At 49.0% G+C, this 19,703-nt stretch overlaps 1 protein-coding gene across 1 annotated transcript; it reads left to right on the top strand.

Annotated features, from left to right (window-relative positions):
* Nucleotides 1-3,421: 3,421 nt before the first annotated feature.
* On the top strand, nucleotides 3,422-18,060 carry LOC144507653 (zona pellucida sperm-binding protein 3-like). Its single transcript, XM_078234810.1, has 10 exons — nucleotides 3,422-3,518; nucleotides 3,808-3,841; nucleotides 7,341-7,584; nucleotides 15,814-16,005; nucleotides 16,994-17,109; nucleotides 17,195-17,298; nucleotides 17,390-17,567; nucleotides 17,655-17,781; nucleotides 17,862-17,948; nucleotides 18,031-18,060. Exons 1-10 carry the CDS (start codon nucleotides 3,422-3,424, stop codon nucleotides 18,058-18,060), a joined length of 1,209 nt encoding a protein of 402 aa, XP_078090936.1.
* The last annotated feature ends 1,643 nt before the right edge of the window (nucleotides 18,061-19,703 follow it).

Below are 19,703 nucleotides of genomic sequence, written 5' to 3'. Positions count from 1 at the left end.
TATTTGCTGTAACAACGAAGCTACTAATTATATACACGATCCCAGACTGAGGCGTCCCAGACAGAGCAGAGACCATTATACCTCTCCCAGGAGGCGGAGCCCGACTGGGATGTACCACAATAACTATAATACAAGGTGTAACAGCCCAACCCTAACCCCAACAGCAACAAGTAGAACAACCCATCCCTAACCCTAACAGCAACATATATACATACTTGTAGTACTGGCCAGACCCTGGCTCAGTACTATCTAGTGGGAACCAACGATGGTTCACCACACCAGGTTCGTGTGGAGATGATTGAAAGTGGAGTTGGTGCAACATCAGATCTGGATTGGTCCTGTTGCCGGGGGAGCAGAATCGAGGGGCTGAATGGCCTCCTCCTGCTACTATTGTTCATGTTCTGATGGAGTAACATGAATCTTCACTTGTGCAAATGCATGTTTATTAAATGAATCCAGCTGATAAGAGAAGAACGCGCTGGACTGACTTGCTGCAGTTGTTGATGCTGTAACAGAAAGTATTGCTGAGAGGAATAGAGTTAACGTGGTTTCCCAAAAGGGAGTAAATAAAATCCTGCATCACTGAGACGGAGCAACATTAAAACTCCTGCACCAACCGGGAGAGGAACAATATTGATACCAAACTGGCAAACTCCCAACTAAGAGGGAGCCGGAATGAAAGGCTGTTTTCCAGGGTTGGAGTTGAGTTAATTTTAGAGGATTCCTGTGTTCGGTGTCAATACACAAACTCCTTCTGCTCCGATTAATGACAAAAGGTAATTAGCATTGGCACCAAACAAGCCATAGCCATGCCTGGCCAGAGAGAATCTAACCAGCGCCCCTTGACTTTCAATGGCATAGCCATCACTGAACAGCCTAATGCTGGATTAAAATGGAGCAGAAACTGAACTGGATTAGCCATATAAATGCTGTGGCTACAAGAGCAGGTCCGAGGCTAGGAATGCTGCAGATAGTAACTCACTTCCTGACTCACAAAAGTTTGACCATCATCTGGAAAGCACAAGTCAGGAGTGTGATAGGAAGCTCTACACGTTCCTGGATGAGCGCAGCTCCGACAACACTCAAGATATTCGCCAGATTTCAGGACAAAGCAATCCGCTTGATTGGCACCCCATCCACAAACATCCACTCCCTCCACCACCCACACACAGTGGTAGCAGTGTGTACCATCGACAAGATGTACTCCTGCACTCCCTCAGACAGCACCTTCCAACACAGGACCACTGGACCACGATCATCGAGAGGGGAAAGGGCAGCAGGTGCTCGGAACCCCCACCACCTGGATATTTCCACCCCCCCGCTGTCTGCCCGCCTGCTGGCTGGCCCCCACTGCCCCTTGCCTGCTGCCCGCCCCGCCCTGCACCCCACCCCCATGCCCTGCCCCCTGCCCCCACCCCCGTCCCCCCTCCACCCCCCGCCCCCGCCTCCCAACGCAAACCACTCACCATCCTGACTGGGAAAGATATCCCGTTCCTCCGCTGTTGCTGGGTGACAATGTGGAACACCCACCTTAACAGCACAATGGGCGCACTAACAGCACATGGACTACAGTGGTTCCAGAACGCAGCTCACTGTCACCTTTACAACGATAATAAATCTTGGCCGAGTTAACAACACCCACGTTCCATGACAAAATTAAACCAAACACACCCACGCTTCGGTGTGCATGGCAAAATCTCAAATGTTGCGGAATTGACCAAACTCGGAAGCATTGTGACCTGTGGCGTATATTGTAGAATTTCAGCAGGACATCGGCAACTTGGTGGACTGGACGGACACCTGGCAGAAATAATTAAAATGCAAACAAGTGAGAAGTGATTTAGTGTGTGAAACTTCACTTCAGAAACCTCCTCACTGTCAGACAATTGCCCCAAAATATCCATTAGAACCCAGAATGAACAGTGAATCACAACTATTATCATATTGCATCAATCCTCAGGATTAGCAAAAAACAATTGATATTTATCAAAATATGGAAAATTGTACATTTAAAAAGCATAGGGACACACTGACACAGAGAGAGAGAGAGAGATGGACACCACAGCAATGTAGACTGATGTGATTTTAGATAGAGGAGCCATCTCTTGCTGATGTGACACTAAACATATCGATGTAAATTAGGAGTAACAAGAGAGAATCACAGAATCCTACAGTGCAGAAGGAGACCATTTGGCCCATCAAGCCTGCAACAACCACAATCCCTCACAGGCCCTATCCCCATAACCCCATGCATTTACCCGAGCTAGTCCCCCTGACACTAAGGGGAAATTTACCATGGCCAATCCACCTAACCTGCATATCTTTGGGCTGTGGGAGGAAACCCATGCAGTCACGGGGAGAATGTGCAAACTCCACACAGACAGTGCCAGAACCCGAGTCCCTGGCACTGTAAGGCCGCAGTGCTAACCACTGTGCCACCGTGCCGACACTCATGTGGCCATTCAATCTCCCCACTTCCAGAGAACGGTGATGAAAGCTGATGAGTAGCGTGTGTGCATTCACATGTCCAAACATTCAAACAGTGGCCTGGCTTTAAGGAAATCTAATGGTCCTCTCATGTTTCAGAAATGAGCCAGACTCTCTCAGAGAAGCTGCTCTCACTTCATGTCCATGACCCCTGACCCCGGCTTTCAGCATTTCCACAGCTAACATCAGAATTATGGATAAGAATTCTGCTTTCCCTCCCTGCCCCGCTTCTCAAATTGAGGAATTCAGGATTTATACCTCAATGGTACGTACTGTTGGCAATGAATGCCGGGCGGCACGGTGGCACAGTGGTTAGCACTGCCGACTCCCAGCGACAGAGACCCAGGTTCGATTCCGGCCTTGGTGACTGACTGTGTAGAAATGTGAAATCTCCCCGTGTCTGTGTGGGTTTTCCCCGGGTCTCCAGGTTCCTCCCACACTGCAAAGATTTGGGGGTAAGGTGCATTGGCCATGCTAAATTACCTCTCAGTGTCAGGGGGACAAGCATGGTTGATACCTGGGGTTACAGAGATAGGATCTGGGTGGGATTGTTGTTGGAGCAGGCTGGATGGGCCGAATGGTCTGATTCTGCACTGTAGGGATTCTATGATTCAATAAATCTATCTGAAATTCCTACTCAACTTGCACACTGAGAGATCCTCCCAATAATTGTCTGTTTGATTTGTTGAATGCTTTCCCTTTCTGTCCAGGCAGTGTCTGCTGAGCTGCATTTTTGAAAATCTCAGCGTGTTAGATGTGAAATATTGAAAGCATTGTGTTTGTTTATTCATTGTCAGTAATTTTAATCCCCAGAGAAACTCCTCCCTGTGGATTCCACTCCCACATAAATGTGAGGCTTCTTTCAACGCTCTCCCACACTGCCTCACTCGCCTCGAGTGCTGACTGGTTCACTCTCTGCTGCCAAAGTCGAAACATGCTTCGGGAATTCTCAATAACCATCCGTGTGCTATTCACAGTCTGGGAAGTGCAGAAGATATATTATCCCATCATCGCTGCTCTTGGCGTTCCCTGTAAGTGTCGCTGTTAACTCCATGCATCATGTTTCACTGTGGCATTTCTCCTCTGTACATCCAGATTCCTTTCACTCTCTCAGCTCATTGCTGGTCCTGGTAAGTAACACATGCTGAATTAGTGCTGTTGATGGTGAAGAAACATGAAGTATGAACTTATTGGAAAAGTTCCTGCTGGGCCGCATTTTAATCCAGATGCTCACAGACTCAGCTGATATTAGATAAACCCTCAATAAAATAACGAATGCTGTGTAAAAGTAATAATCATTGATCACTTAATCTCCAACAGTTATGTGCGCTCTTCCAGACAACCAGCAGTTATGGTAAACGTGTTGGATTGAGAGAGATTTTGTGAGTTAAATCGCAATTTGCCATGCTCAGTGTGTTCCATGTATCCGTCTCCAGGTGTCACACTGGAACACATCTGCCTAATTCTGTTTGTTACACAATCACCTCCTCACTTTGCCAGATGTCTCTTTCTGTTACTGAGTTGGCGTGGGCGTCTGTGTGTTCAGCATTTATTGTCCAATCGTTCTTGCTCTTGGGACGGTGCAGTAGAGGCACTTCTGCTGCTGTACTTTGTGATATAGGAACCCAAGCAATCCCAGACTCCACGGATTTTTACCCGGCAACCATGAAGGAACGGCAATATATTCCCAAGTCAGGACACGGAATAAAATTCTGATGCCTGCTTTACCAGAACACAGCAAGCTTTGATAGTTTAACACATCATTTGGACACAATGCCTGATGTAAAACTGCATGTTGCTATTAACTCAGATATGTTTTCAAGACTTTTTTTGCATTTCTAATTCTTTATTCTGCACACATTTTCAGATGTAGAGCAGCAATGTGACAGAATGGTGATAAATACGCAGACAAAGAGTTGAACATAGAATCCCGACAGTGCAGAAGGAGACCATCGAGTTTGCACCGACTCTCTGACAGAGCATCTTAGCCAGCCCCCTCCTTCTCCCCTTCACAACATTTAAGAAGCATTTAGAGGAACGCTGCAAACACCATTGCACACAACACGATGCAGGAAGTGCTGGAAAATGGGTCTGGAATTGTGCATGCATCATCACACAGGGCACTGCATCGAGAAGTAGCACATGTTTCACCTTACTGAGTTAGTGGAAAAGTGTAGCAAAATACTCTGTCATTTTTCACAGAGCAATTGGATAAGTTGTCCACGGATGTTGCCTCATGTGGAGGTTTCCATGTTCTTCTTCCAATAAGTAGAGACAACCCTGGTAATTATAGATCAGTGAGCCTCACTTCTGTTGTGGGCAAAGTTTTGGACAGGATTATAAGAGATAGGATTTATAATCATCTAGAAAGGAACAATTTGATTCGGGATAGTCAGCACGGTTTTGTGAAGGGTAGGTCGTGCCTCACAAACCTTCTTTGAGAAGGTGACCAAAGAGGTGGATGAGGGTAAAGCAGTTGATGTGGTGTATATGGATTTCAGTAAAGTGTTTGATAAGGTTCCCCATGGTAGGCTATTGCAGAAAATACAGAGGCATGGGATTGAGGGTGATTTTGCGGTTTGGATCAGGAATTGGCTAGCTGTAAGAAGACAGAGGGTGGTGGTTGATGGGAAATGTTCATCCTGGAGTTCAGTTACTAGTGGTGTACCGCAAGGATCTGTTTTGGGGCCACTGCTGTTTGTCATTTTTGTAAATGACCTGGATAAGGGCGTAGAAGGATGGGTTAGTAAATAGCGGATGACACTAAAGTCGGTGGAGTTGTGGACAGTGCGGAAGGATGTTGCAGGTTACAGAGGGACATAGATAAGCTGCAGAGCTGGGCTGAGAGGTGGCAAATGGAACTTAATGCGGAAAAGCGTGAGGTGATTCAATTTGGAAGGAGTAACAAGAATACAGAGTACTGGGCTAATGGTAAGACACTTGGCAGTGTGGATGAGCAGAGAGATCTCGGTGTCCATGTGCATAGATCCCTGAAAGTTGGCACCCAGGTTGATAGGGTTGTTAAGAAGGCGTACGGTGTGTTAGCTTTTATTGGTAGAGGGATTGAGTTTCAGAGCCATGAGGTCATGTTGCAGCTGTACAAAACTCTGGTGCGGCCGCACTTGGAGTATTGCGTACAGTTCTGGTTGCTGCATTATAGGAAGGATGTGGAAGCATTGGAAAGGGTGCAGAGGAGATTTACCAGGAGGTTGCCTGGTATGGTGGGAAGGTCTTCTGAGGAAAGGCTGAGTGACTTGAGGTTGTTTCCGTTAGAGAGAAGAAGGTTAAGAAGTGACTTAATAGAGGCATACAAGATGATCAGAGGATTAGATAGGGTGGACAGTGAGAGCATTTTTCCTCAGATGGTGATGGCCAGCACGAGGGGACATAGCTTTAAATTGAGGGGTGATAGATATGGGACAGATGTCAGAGGTAGGCTCTTTACTCAGAGAGTAGTAAGAGCATGGAATGCCCTGCCTGCAACAGTCGTGGACTCGTCAATATTAAGGGCATTTAAAGGGTCATTGGATAAACATAAGGTTGATATTGGAATAGTGTAGGTTAGATGGGCTTTAGATTGGTTTCACAGGTCGGTGCAACATTGAGGGCCGAAGGGCCTGTAGTGCGCTGTAATGTTCCATGTTCTATGTTCTAATAATGCCAACTTTAATCTCCTCTGAACAATCCGCCTCGGCAAAGCTGTACCCTGGACAAGCTCTGTCTCAATGGAGTGTGGTTGGGAAAGTTTGATGCCCCAGCGCTGAACTGGACTGTGAACCCGTATTGTTTCCACATTTGTGCACTTTCTTCTAACAATCGGTGAGCAGTGATCACAGGAATATCCACGCCCCATATCTCCCTCCCAGGCAACCGCAGCCTGATATCTATTACAGTTAAAGCCCAATTCTGCACAGCTTTCAGTTCTTTCCAAGTTTGGGTGATTGTTGCTTTCACAAACAATAGCTTGTTATTTTCTACAAGATGGAGCAGCAATCCCCCATCTCAGGAATCACATTTCTCAAGGTTTGCAGCAGATTCTGAAAGACGTGCTGGTTAGGGTGCATTGGCCGTGCTAAATTCTCCCTCAGTGTACCCGAACAGGTGCCAAACTATGGCGACTAGGGGATTTTCACAGTAACTTCATTGCAGTGTAAATACAAGTGTATTTGTGACACTAATAAATACAATTTAACTTTAAAAACTTAGATTCTGTAACGATTAAAGACAGTTTGATCCTGTTCAGTTCTTCATTTCACAGTCCATTACTGCTTTTGCAAAGCCTGTCTCCAACAGGAGAAACTCTCTCAAAGAAAACACTCTAAATATATGGACAATTGAAAATTCTAATTTCAGACTGAACTCTCATTGAATACTGCTGCTTTTTCTTTTGCAAACTCCCTTACAGTGAACTTAGTGACGATTGTGATCCTATCTCAAGGACGATGTGGTCTCTCTAAATGTGTCGCTCGATACCTGGTGTCCATGGCAGCGGCAGATCTACTGGTTATTATAGTTGATGTGATACTCAGACAGATTCCCATTGCTTACGCCGCACACTTCCTTTTTGTATAGAACATTAAATTGTGTAATATACATGGCGTCCTGCTTTATGCAATAACTGACTGTTCAGTCTGGTACACAGTTGCTTTTACCTTTGATCGATTTGTGGCAATCTGTAGCCAGAAGCTGAAAGTAAAATATTGCACAGAGAGAACGGTGACTCCAGTTGTGGGAAGCGTGACGGTGCTGTTCTTATTGAAAAATACTTTCTGCTACTTGATTTTAACCAGTGAATATATACTGTTTAACGCGCCTTGGTTTTGTAACGTGTTAGACAGCTTTCTTCTTTCAAGGATATGGGGAGCAGTAGAAACAGTACATTATATTTTAACTCCATTTGTCCCTTTCTTGCTGATCCTGCTGCTCAATGCGCTGACTGTTAGACACATTCTGGTGTCGAGCGGGGCCCGGAGGAGACTCCGGCTCCACAGCAGTGGGAAGAATCCCAGTGATCCTGAAATCGAGAAGCGAAGAAAATCCATCATTTTACTCTTTGTCATCTCAGGAAATTTTATCTTGCTCTGGGTGATGTTTCTGGTGAATTCTATTTGCTTGCGAATGGCCATGATGCAAGATAATGCATCAATTAGCATTTCGGATGTCCTACAAGAAATCGGTTTCATGCTTCAGCTTTTGAGTTCTTGCACAAATACCTGCATTTATGCAGCAACTCAGAATAAATTCCGTAACGAATTGAAGTCTGTGCTGAAATATCCCATCACTCTCATCTTGAAATGTTGCTGGGGAAGCAAATAGAAATTAAAACATGTCCAGAGCAAAACATCCCGCCACCGATTGCTATTTCATTGTTAGCTTCAACAAATATGCAGCAATTTGACTTCATGCAAACAACTGGATAAATCATTCCAACCTTTAACATGTTAACAAAATAAGATAAACAAACAACTTTCCACCTGGATCAAATAATCTGCTTGTTCTTTCCATATTGTTATATTTTTTATTCATTTATGGGATGTGGGAGTTGCCGGCTGGACCCAGCGTTTATTGTCCATCCCTCACTGCCCCCCATTTCAGAGGGCATTTGAGAGTCACCCACACACAAAGAACAAACAAAGAACAAAGAACAGTACAGCACAGGAAACAGGCCCTTCGGCCCTCCAAGCCTGTGCCGCTCCTTGGTCCAACTAGACCAATCGTTTGTATCCCTCCATTCCCAGGCTGCTCATGTGACTATCCAGGTAAGTCTTAAACGATGTCAGCGTGCCTGCCTCCACCACCCTACTTGGCAGCGCATTCCAGGCCCCCACCACCCTCTGTGTAAAAAACGTCCCTCTGATGTCTGAGTTATACTTCGCCCCTCTCAGCTTGAGCCCGTGACCCCTCGTGATCGTCACCTCCGACCTGGGAAAAAGCTTCCCACTGTTCACCCTATCTATACCCCTCATAATCTTGTATACCTCTATTAGATCTCCCCTCATTCTCCGTCTTTCCAAGGAGAACAACCCCAGTCTACCCAATCTCTCCTCATAGCTAAGACCCTCCATACCAGGCAACATCCTGGTAAACCTTCTCTGCACTCTCTCCAATGCCTCCACGTCCTTCTGGTAGTGCGGCGACCAGAACTGGACGCAGTACTCCAAATGTGGCCTAACCAGCGTTCTATACAGCTGCATCATCAGACTCCAGCTTTTATACTCTATACCCCGTCCTATAAAGGCAAGCATACCATATGCCTTCTTCACCACCTTCTCCACCTGTGTTGCCACCTTCAAGGATTTGTGGACTTGCACACCTAGGTCCCTCTGTGTTTCTATACTCCTGATGACTCTGCCATTTATTGTATAACTCCTCCCTACATTATTTCTTCCAAAATGCATCACTTCGCATTTATCCGGATTAAATTCCATCTGCCACCTCTCCGCCCAATTTTCCAGCCTATCTATATCCTGCTGTATTGCCCGACAATGCTCTTCGCTATCCGCAATTCCAGCCATCTTCGTGTCATCCGCAAACTTGCTGATTACACCAGTTACACCTTCTTCCAAATCATTTATATATATCACAAATAGCAGAGGTCCTAGTACAGAGCCCTGCGGAACACCACTGGTCACAGACCTCCAGCCGGAAAAAGACCCTTCGACCACTACCCTCTGTCTCCTATGGCCAAGCCAGTTCGCCACCCATCTAGCCACTTCTCCTTGTATCCCATGAGCCTTAACCTTCTTAACCAACCTGCCATGTGGGACTTTGTCAAATGCCTTACTGAAATCCATATAGACGACATCCACGGCCCTTCCTTCATCAACCGTTTTTGTCACTTCCTCAAAAAACTCCACCAAATTTGTAAGGCACGACCTCCCTCTTACAAAACCATGCTGTCTGTCACACCTGTGGGTCTGGAGTCTCACGTAGGCCAGACCGGGTAAGGATGGCAGATTTCCTTCCCTAAAGGTCATTAGTGAACCAGATGGGTTTTTCCAACAATTGGCAATCATTTCATGGTCATTGTTAGACTTTTAATTCCAGATTTTTATTGAATTCAAATTTCACCAGCGGCCGTGGTGGGATTTGAACCTGGGTCTCTGGATTATAAATCTAGTGACGATACCATTGTGCCACCGCCTACCTCGGCATGTCCTTGTCGTAACATACCATGGAATAGACCCAGAGGTCTCAGCTAAAAACCATCCATGTGATAACTGAGCCACATTGAGGATTGGTGATTGTTGCATTGTGTCGAGGCCATTTGTTCTCCAGATGGACAACTCCTCCAATGAATAGAGGGCAATCATTTCTTTTTGAATCAAGATTGACTTCACGGTATTGGCGATTGAAAAGTAACTTTATAATTTCACGCACACCCTGGGTGGGATTCTCCCAAACAGATTCTAAGAGCTGAATTTGTGTAAAAACTGGAGTAAATCCTGCTGCTTTTTTCAGGGGGAGTTTCAAAATGAATCTCCCGCACTCTGTGCATCACCAAGAGCCATAGCGCCAATCCCACTGAAAATCAGTGGACGGGGCCTATTCCCGCTGGAGAGGCCGGCAGCGTAGCACTGAGCGGGACACTGTGCCTGCTCCCATCATTCAGCGCCGAGATTGGCACATGTGCAATAGGCCCGCACTGCCGGCCTCCCGATCGCTGGCCAGCACGGCAACGCCACCCGCAATTGCTGGCCATGTGACCCCCCCTCCCCACCCCCCCCCAACCCACCCGATTTCTGGCCTTCTGGACCCAGCCCTCCGGCCCAACCTACTCAATCGCTGGCCTTCCGGATGTGTCTGGGCCGGCCATGACCCAGACCCCACCACCCTCTCCCGCCCACCACACTCTCCTGGCCACCTCAATACTTCGATCTCCCCCCCTCCCCCCGACCCTCTGCAGTCTCGATCCCCCCACACTACCTGTTATCACGCTCCCAGCCCGGTCTTCCGATCGCATCCCTCCTCCGCAGCACCGAACCTCCCCAGCAGGACGACCCCTTCCCACTCCGATGGCCAGCCCCGTTCAGCCCTTCTCTCCCTCTGCTCGCGATCCCCATGCAGAGTGGCAGCGGAACCTCTCCATTTATCTGCCCCCCCCCACCCCCATGTGCCCTCTCCGTATGCGCCACCTCCCTCGGCCCCATACCCTTGGCACTGATCAATGTCCGGTGGGTTGTGCCAAGGTGAATCCTTGGCACATTGGGGGCGGTGTGTGGTGGATGGATGGTGGGTGGGTGGGGGGTTCAGGGGGTTGGGATGGGGGTGCGGATCATTGGATGGTGGCAGAGAGAGAGAAACATTTTGTCCGATTATTCATCCCAGCTCCCCGGTGGAGGCCGTCCTCATGTGTGCGGAACTTGGCTATCAGTCTCTGCTCAGCGACTCTGCGTTGTCCTGTGTCGTGAAGGAGACCGCTTTCCCGAAGATCAGAGGCTGAATGACCGTGACTGCTGAAGTGCTCCCCCACAGGAAGCGAACAGTCTTGCCTGGTGGATTGTTGAGCGGTGTTCATTCATCCGTTGTCGTAGCGTCTGCATGGTCTCCCCAATGTACCATGCCTTGGGACATCCTTTCTTGCAGCGTATCAGGTAGACAATGTTGGCCGAGTTGCAAGAGTAGGTACCGTGTACCTGGTGGATCGTTTTCTCAAGTGAGATGATGGCATTCGTGTCGATGATCCGGCACGTCTCGCAGAGGTTACTGTGGCAGGGTTGTGTGGTGTCATGGTCACTGTTCTCCTGAAGGCTGGGTAGTTTGCTGCGGACAATGGTCTGTTTGAGGTTGTGCGATTGTTTGAAAGCAAGAAGTGGCCTTGGCGAGATGTTCGTCTTCATCAATGACATGTTGAAGGCTCCGGAGAAGATGTCGTAGCTTCTCCACTCCGGGGAAGTACTGGACGACTAAGGATACTCTGTCCACCGTGTCCCGTGTTTGTTTACTGAGGAGGTCGGTGCAGTTTTTCGCTGTGACGTGACACACGACAACGCAGAGTCACTGAGCAGAAACTGAGAGCCAAGTTCCGCACACTTGAGGACGGCCTCAACCGGGATCTTGGGTTCATGTCACATTATCTGTAACCCCCACAACTTGCCTTGGCTTGCAAAATCTCACTAACTGTCCTGTCTGGAGACAATACACATTGGGACTAGCTTAGTAGTAACAACTGGGCGGCATGGACAAGTTGTGCCAAAGGGCCTGTTTCCATGCTGTAAACCTCTATGACTCTATCTCTTTAACCTGTGTTTAACGCTCTCTCCACTCACATTGTCTGTACCTTTAAGACTTGATTACCTGTAAAGACTCACATTCCAACCATTATTTTGTAAATTGAGTTTGTGTCTGTATATGCCCTGTTTGTGAACAGAATTCCCACTTACCTGACAAAGGGGCAGCGCTCCGAAAGCGAGTAGGTTTTGCTACCAAATAAACCTGTTGGACTTTAACCTGGTGTTGTGAGACTTCTTACAGTGTTTACCCCAGTCCAACGCCGGCATCTCCACATCATCAAATGATAAAGGCAAGTGTCCCATATGCCTTTTTCACCACCCTACTAACATGCCCTTCCGCTTTCAGAGATCATTCCGATGGACAGTGGCAACCCGACACCATCCTTGGTGCCAAGCGTCACTTCAATGGGTTGCCACTGTCCATCAGTCAGAACATTGAATACAGGAGTTGGGACGTCTTGTTGAAGTTGTACAAGACATTGGTAAGGCCATACTTGGAACATTGTGTACAGTTCTGGTCACCCTATTATAGAAAGGATATTATTAAACTAGAAGGTGTGCAGAAAAGATTTACTAGGATGCTACCAGGACTTGATGGTTTGGGTGATAAGGAGAGGCTGGACAGACTGGAACATTTTTCTCTGGAGCGTAGGAGGCTGAGGGGGTGATCTTATAGAGGTCTATAAAATAATGAGAGGCACAGATCAGCGAGATAGTCAATATCTTTTCCACACTGTCTGTGTGGAGTTTGCACATTCTCCTCGTGTCTGCGTGGGTTTCCTCCGGGTGCTCCGGTTTCCTCCCACAGTCCAAAGATGTGCGGGTTAGGTTGATTGGCCAGGTTAAAAAAAAAATTGCCCCTTAGAGTCCTGGGATGCGTAGGTTAGGGGGGTTAGTGGGTAAAATATGTGGGGGTAGGGCCTGGGTGGGATTGTGGTCGGTGCAGACTCGATGGGCCGAATGGCCTCCTTCTGCACTGTAGGGTTTCTATGATTTCTATGAAAGGTAGGGGAGTCTAAAACTAGAGGGCATAGGTTTAAAGTGAGAGGGGAGAGATGAAAAAGTGTCCAGAGGGGCAATGTTTTCACACAGAGGGCGGTGAGTGTCTGGAACAAGCTGCCAGAGGTCGTAGTTGAGGCGGGTACAATTTTGTTTTTTAAAAAGCATTTAGATAGCTACATGGGTAAAATGGGTATAGAGGGATCTGGGCCAAATGCGGGCAATTGGGACTAGCTTAGGGGTTTAAAAAAAAAGGGCGGCATGGACAAGTTGGGCCGAACGGCCTGTTCCCATGCTGCAAACCTCTATGACTCTATGACCTGCACTGGCGGGGTGGGAAACCTTTGCAAAGCCGGGTGATTGGGTCCTGGGCTCGCTAAATAGATACTGAGCAGCTTCTGCATATTGTAATCAGCCTCACGTCCCGGTTGTTGGAATTATGTCACATTATCAGTAACCCCCACAGCATGCCTCCTGGACTTGCGGGTTATCCTGTCTGGAGACAATACACATCTCTTTAACCTGTGCTTAATGCTCCCTCCACCCACATTGTCTATATCTTTAAGATCTGGTTGGCTGTAGGGATTCGCATTCTAGCGTTCCGCTGTTCGGACGGAATTCCACACCGTCCCAAAGCCTATGCCCCCCCTCCCGGGTCAGGTGCCCCACAGCATGAGCCGCGTCACGGAAATATCCTCCGTGCCTTTTTCCACGTCACCGAGGCGTTTCCTGTACGGGCTGCTGCTGCACACCTTCCACTATCGCATCCTCACCTGTCGCCCGGATACACCTTGGCGGCCTTGTTGCCGCCGGGCGGTGGAGGTCCCCAGTACAGGTCCCTCTACGGAGGGATCTCCCCCAATTACATGGGGGACCTGGAGTGGAGGGTGATGCATGCAGCAGTTCCGCACAACCGTAGGATTCACTGGTTCACGGGCTCCAAAGACTGCCCCTTCTGTGGCCTTGTGCAGTCCATGGACCATGTCGACATTTTGTGTCTCAGGTTGCACTTCCATTTTGTTTTCCTGAAGAACCTTTTATTGATGTTTTGTTTGCACTTCAGTCCCACGCTCCTGGTCTCCGGGCACCTGGTGCGGAGAGGGGCGGGTCAGGGTGGCGACCTCCTCGTGAACCTGCTCCTGGGCCTGGCGAAATGCGCCATTTACAGGTCCAGGCAGCGGGCGATCGAGGGGGCCGTCCATCCTGACTGTCTGCCCCTCTACCGCGGCTATGTTCACGGCCAGGTGTCCACGGGCGCAGTTGACACCTTCCGCGCCCATTGGTCACCGCAGGAGTTGGGGTGCTTTATCGATCCGAGTAATCACATTATGATTTGATGTTTTAAGTTTCCTTTGTATTTTGATTTTGTTCGGGCTGTTCCCCCTCCTTTTGGGGAGCTGCCCCTTTTACATTATCCCTGAGTTAATTTGAGTTGGTTTATTTGTTTGGCCCTAAAAGAGGCTCACTGTTTGGAACACGGTCGCCTCGCGACGCAGCTCTCCCTCGTCAGAGTAGCGCCTCTCATGCGAGAGCCGCTGCTCAGGAATCCGCTCCTGCAGCCGGATAACTTCAGGTGGCTGGCGGAGAGGGGGGCTGTGGACGCCGGGGTGACCAGGATTGGGGACGTGCTGGATGGCGGAGGAGCGGGCTGGATGAGCCCCCGTGTGCTGGCTGAGCGCGCGGAGGTGTACGTCCGGCGCGCGGCCAAAGCCATCCAACACCTTAAGACGGTTGTTCTCAGCCCCGAGTGCACACGTGGTCTCGAGGTGGCGCAGATGTGCGGTGGGATCCCACCTGAGCGTTCCCCTGCTCGGACGGAATTCCACATTGGCCCAAAGCCTATGCCGCCCCTCCCGGGTCAGGTGCCCCACAGCATGAGCCGCGTCACGGAAATGTCCTCCGTGCCTTTTTCTACCGCGCGGAGGTGTTTCCTGTACGGGCTGTTGCTGCACACCTTCCACTACCGCATCCTCGCCTTTCGCCCGGATACACCTTGGTGGGACTTGTTGCCGCCGGGCGGCGGAGGTCCCCAGTGGAGGTCCCTCTACAGAGGGATCTCCCCCAATTACGTCGGGGACCTGGGGTGGAGGGTGATGCATGCAGCAGTTCCGCACAACCGTAGGATTCACTGGTTCACGGGCTCCCAAGACTGCCCTTTCTGTGGCCTCGTGGAGTCCGTGGACCATGTCTACGTTCTGTGTTTTAGGCTGCACACCCTTTTTGGTTTCCTCAAACACCTTTTACTGATGTTTTGTTTGCACTTCAGTCCCACACTCCTGATCGACGGGCACCTGGTGCGGAGAGGGGCGGGTCGGGATGCCGACCTCCTCGTGAACCTGCTCCTGGGCCTGGCGAGACGCGCCATCAATAGGTCCAGGCAGCGGGCGATCGACGGGGCCGTCCATCCCGACTGTCTGCCCCTCTACCGCGGCTACATTCGCGGCCAGGTGTCTCTGGAGAGGGAGCATGCGGTGTCCACGGGCGCGGTTGACGCCTTCCGCGACCGCTGGGCGCCGCAGGGGCTGGGGTGTATTATCGATCCCAATAATCACCTTTTGGTTTGACGTTTTAAGTTTCCTTTCGACTTTGACTTTGGTTTGGGCTGTTCCCCCCTTCCTTTTGGGGAGCCGCCCCTTTTACTTTATCCCTAAGTTAATTTGAGTTCGTTTACTTGATTGGTGCCGAAAATGCTACTTGATTGGTATCGAAACAAAAAAAAGAAATGCCTGAAAGAGGGAGGCGGGGGGGGGGGGGGGGGGGGGGTTCTGGGGGCTGGGTAATTGGTTCAATTGTTGTTATTGATTCTGGAATAATTGCTGTCAGCTGAGTGTGGGCTGTGTGTATAAAAGGTGTCGCTTGGTGCCTGAAGGGATGGTTCAGTTGTTTGGGATGATGGGGGATTTTGGAGTGAGGAGTTTCTTCCCAGTGCTGGTGTTAGTTGGAGCTGTTTGTTGCTCTGATACTTGGCAACAGTTTCCAGGCCACAGGTTTCCATGGATAATAGTCAAAGCCACCCCTAGGCCTCAGACATTCCCTCCTCCTGGGCCTCCCTTTGATTCCCATTTCTGAGGGTCAAGGTGTGTCTCCAGTGCAGAGTGTGAGGGTGCAGTGTGGAGAGGACAAGCTGCTGCTCAGGGTCCAGCTGGATTTATTTGGAACCAGGCACCTGGTTAAAGCTGCTGATCTGACCCTGGGGACAGCAGGTTGTCGGCCAACCAGGATCTACTCTCAGAACCACACTGTCCTCTTTGACTATGGACTCCATGAGTGTGGCAGCAGATTGCAGGTAATGTGAATCCTCAAACTCTGCCTCTGAGCTGGGCCTGTAGGTTGTTCCCCACTCTTCACTCCAACACTGGGTGAGATGTCATTGATATTGAGGAGATAGCTGTCTCCTGCTTTATAAACCCCAAACTAGCTTTCTATTCAGGATTGTACTTCACTTTCACTGGTCTGAGTCTCCAACCCCATTGTTCTGGAAGCTTCTCTTTGCTTCCTCCAAGCTTTTCCTCTTGTTTTGAGGATTTTCAGTTTGATTTCCCCTCATTCAGATCAACTCCACTGAGGGTTGGGTTTCAGTCCTGTTTAATCCAATTTTGGGATGAGTCTGAATGTAATGGGAATTGAGATGGATTGGACTAAAGAGGGACTCCACACTTCCCACTTTCCCAGTCATTGGAATAAATGGGGCCCTGATTACAAACTGTTTCCCGGCTCCAAATTACTGACAACTTGTGGCTCCTTTTCCTGTTAACTGAAGCTTTTATTGAATCACTTCCCTGTTAATTGATTCTGGTCTTGTGCTAATGATCTCTCCTTGCAGCAAGGGCTGAGGTTGCATAGCAACACTGCTAACCAGATGAGGCCCTTCTGCCTGTTCCCCAGTCATTATGATCAGGACTGAGCTTCCCACAGCCTCCATGTTCCTGTCCTCACAACATGATTCCCTCAATGGCCAGAAATATATCCCTCTGTCCTGAATATCCTCAGTGAGTGACCATTTCCCAGCTCTCTGGGGCTGGAGAGAATTCCAAAGATTCATCAGCTGCTGAATGAAGAAATTCCTCATCACATAAATCCTAAATGACTGACCCCCTGCCCTGAGATGACCTCCCCGCTTACAGAATCTCCAGCTTGGGGGAAGCAGCCTCTTCACACTGACCCTGTCAATCCCCCTGAAGAATTGTTTTAATGGGATGAGTTCATTGTTAACCCCAGTGTAGAACATTCTCATTTCAGATCAGTTCTTCATTCCTTGAGCTGCTGTCTTTCAGATGACTGGAGATTTCCTGATCTACAGCACCCACCTGAGCCACAGCCCAGAGTATCATGGAACTGTTATTGTGAGAACCAATGGAGCGATCGTTCCCATTGAGTGTCATTATTTTAGGTGAGAATCTTTACTCGATTGTCAATAAGATCTCCAGCTGCTAGTGACCTCTGACCTTGTCCTAAAATGCCTGCACTCTTTCCAGGAAGGGCAATGTGAGCAGTAACCCCATCAAGCCCACCTGGATCCCATTCAGCTCCACCAGGTCTGGAGAAGGGCATCTGTCATTCTCACTGCGCCTAATGAATGGTATGTGATGGGTGGATGGGGAGTGATTTCCTGTCCTCATTCACTGGGAGTTACACCCACTGTCTCCAACCCTTGTCCTCTCGTCCTTCAGGTGACTGGCTTACAGAGCGCACTTCGACTGTCTACTACCTGGGTGAGCTCATTCACATTGAGGCCTCTGTTTCAATGAGCAACCACATGGCCCTGAAGCTCTACATTGACCGCTGTGTAGCTACATTGAGGCCAGACAAGGACTCCAGCCCGAGATACAGCATCATTGACTACAATGGGTAAGGAGCTCTCTGCTTTCTCCAGCTGCTCCCATCTCAATGGCTTCTCTGGATTCACTTCATGTCCTTTTTTCCATCTTTCTTCAGCTGCCTCCTGGACAGCAAAGCTGAGGACTCCTTTTCAACCTTTGTGTTGCCAGGAGACGAGCAGGAGCCGGACAAGCTCCGCTTTGACCTGGATGCCTTCCGTTTCTTTGGAGATGAGCGTTCCTTGGTAAGAGGAAGCTGATCATTGGGGTCTCCATGTTGGGAGGGAGTCACTAAATAACCACTTGTGTTGAATGTGTCCCTCAGATTTTTATCACCTGTCACCTGAAAGTTGTTCCAGTGGATCAGATATTCCAGGAACAAAGCTTGTACTTTGCAGAAGATGCAGAATGTGTAAGTTCCCCCTCTCTCCCTCAGGGATGTGTTTGTGTGGAGAAGTGATGCACAACCTGGTTGACTGATTTCTCTTGTTTAGCTGGACCCCATTGGAGGAATCGAGCTTTGACATTTGTGCCTGTTGCCATGTGGGGAACTGTGGGGCCACAAGGGATTTGGGATTTGGATCCAGAGGAAGGAGAGATCTTGTAGCTGAAGCTGGTAGGACATTGATCCTCTAGATGTGGGAGCTTCCCCCTTTCCCCTCTCTAACTGGAATGGTTGATATTGCAGAGAGTGAAGCTGGATTGAAGTGGGAGGCTGAGGCCTCACTTGGACCCCTGCTCATTCTGGATACTGATGGGACCAACCTGGCAACAGCCTCCCTGAATGAGGCTGAGGGAAGGATACAGGAGAGGTCTCCAGGGGGTGAGTTGGCTGACTGCTGGTTTCCATTTCCCCCTCAGTGTTAGCTTCAGTAACCATTGGTTTCTCATTGCTTTGTAGGTGTGGAGTCTGAGGTGGTCCTGATTGTGACCCTGACTGTGACAGCTGTCTCTCTGATCTCTGCTTCATTGATCACCTTGTTCCTGTACAGGAAACACAAACAAACTCTGTTCAACCAGTCATCAAATGATCAATAAAGAACTGTGCTTGTTTCCAGTGTCTGGGAGCTGATTGGTCAATGCATCCTCCATGTTAGTTCGATGGCTTCATTGAACTAATGGCTGGGGTGAGCCAGTCCCAGCACAGAACTGGGCCTGCTGAATGATTGGTTTACTGACGGTTGAGAGAGAAACACTGACTCTCTGGATTTGATGGGGCTGCTGCTGGTTTTCTGTCTGTTTCAGAGCCCAGTGTGGGGGAGGGGGTGTGATCAGGTCTGGGGATGTCCTTGTGGAGCTGAGCCTGGCTGCTGTGGCTGTTTCCTGGGGCTGCCTCCTTCTCTCCCATGGTGATGTTTACCCCCTGGAGAGGGTCAGTTCACTAAAGCAGCTGTCTTCCCTGGCTGCCTAACTCTGCATAACTTTCACTGAGTGAACAGAGATGAGGAATTGACCTGGGAGAATGTTCTACTGGTCAAGCTGGCTGAGTCCTATTGTGTAGCTGCCGGCATTGGACTGGGGTGAACACAATAAGAGTTTAACAACACCAGCTTAAAGTCCAACAGGTTTATTTGGTAGCAAATACCTCTGCTCTTTGTGATTTTTAATGACTTGGAGGAGGGGGCTGAAGGGTGGATCAGTAAATTTGCTGATGACACCAAGATTGGTGGCAGAGTGGATGAGGTGGAGGGCTGTTGTAGGCTGCAAAGAGACATAGATAGGATGCAAAGCTGGGCTGAAAAATGGCAAATGGAGTTTAACCCTGATAAATGTGAGTTGATTCATTTTGGTAGGACTAATTTAAATGTGGAATACAGGGTCAAAGGTAGGGTTCTGAAGACTGTGGAGGAACAGAGATCTTGGGGTCGATATCCACAGATCTCGAAAGGTTGCCACTCGGGTGGATAGAGCTGTGAAGAAGGCCTATAGTGTGTTAGCTTTTATTAACAGGGGGTTGGAGTTTCAGAGCTGTGGGGTTATGCTGCAACTGTACAGGACCTTGGTGAGACCACATTTGGGATATTGTGTGCAGTTCTGGTCACCTCACTACAAGAAGGATGTGCAAATGCTGGATAGAGTGCAGAGGAGATTTACCAGGATGCTGCTTGGTTTGGAGAGTAGGTCTTATGAGGAAAGGTTGAGGGGGCTCGGGCTGTTCTCTCTGGAG

Source organism: Mustelus asterias, chromosome 19 (assembly GCF_964213995.1).
Source record: "Mustelus asterias chromosome 19, sMusAst1.hap1.1, whole genome shotgun sequence".
NCBI classification, from domain to species: domain Eukaryota; kingdom Metazoa; phylum Chordata; class Chondrichthyes; order Carcharhiniformes; family Triakidae; genus Mustelus; species Mustelus asterias.
This window is presented reverse-complemented; position numbering and strand designations above follow the sequence as displayed.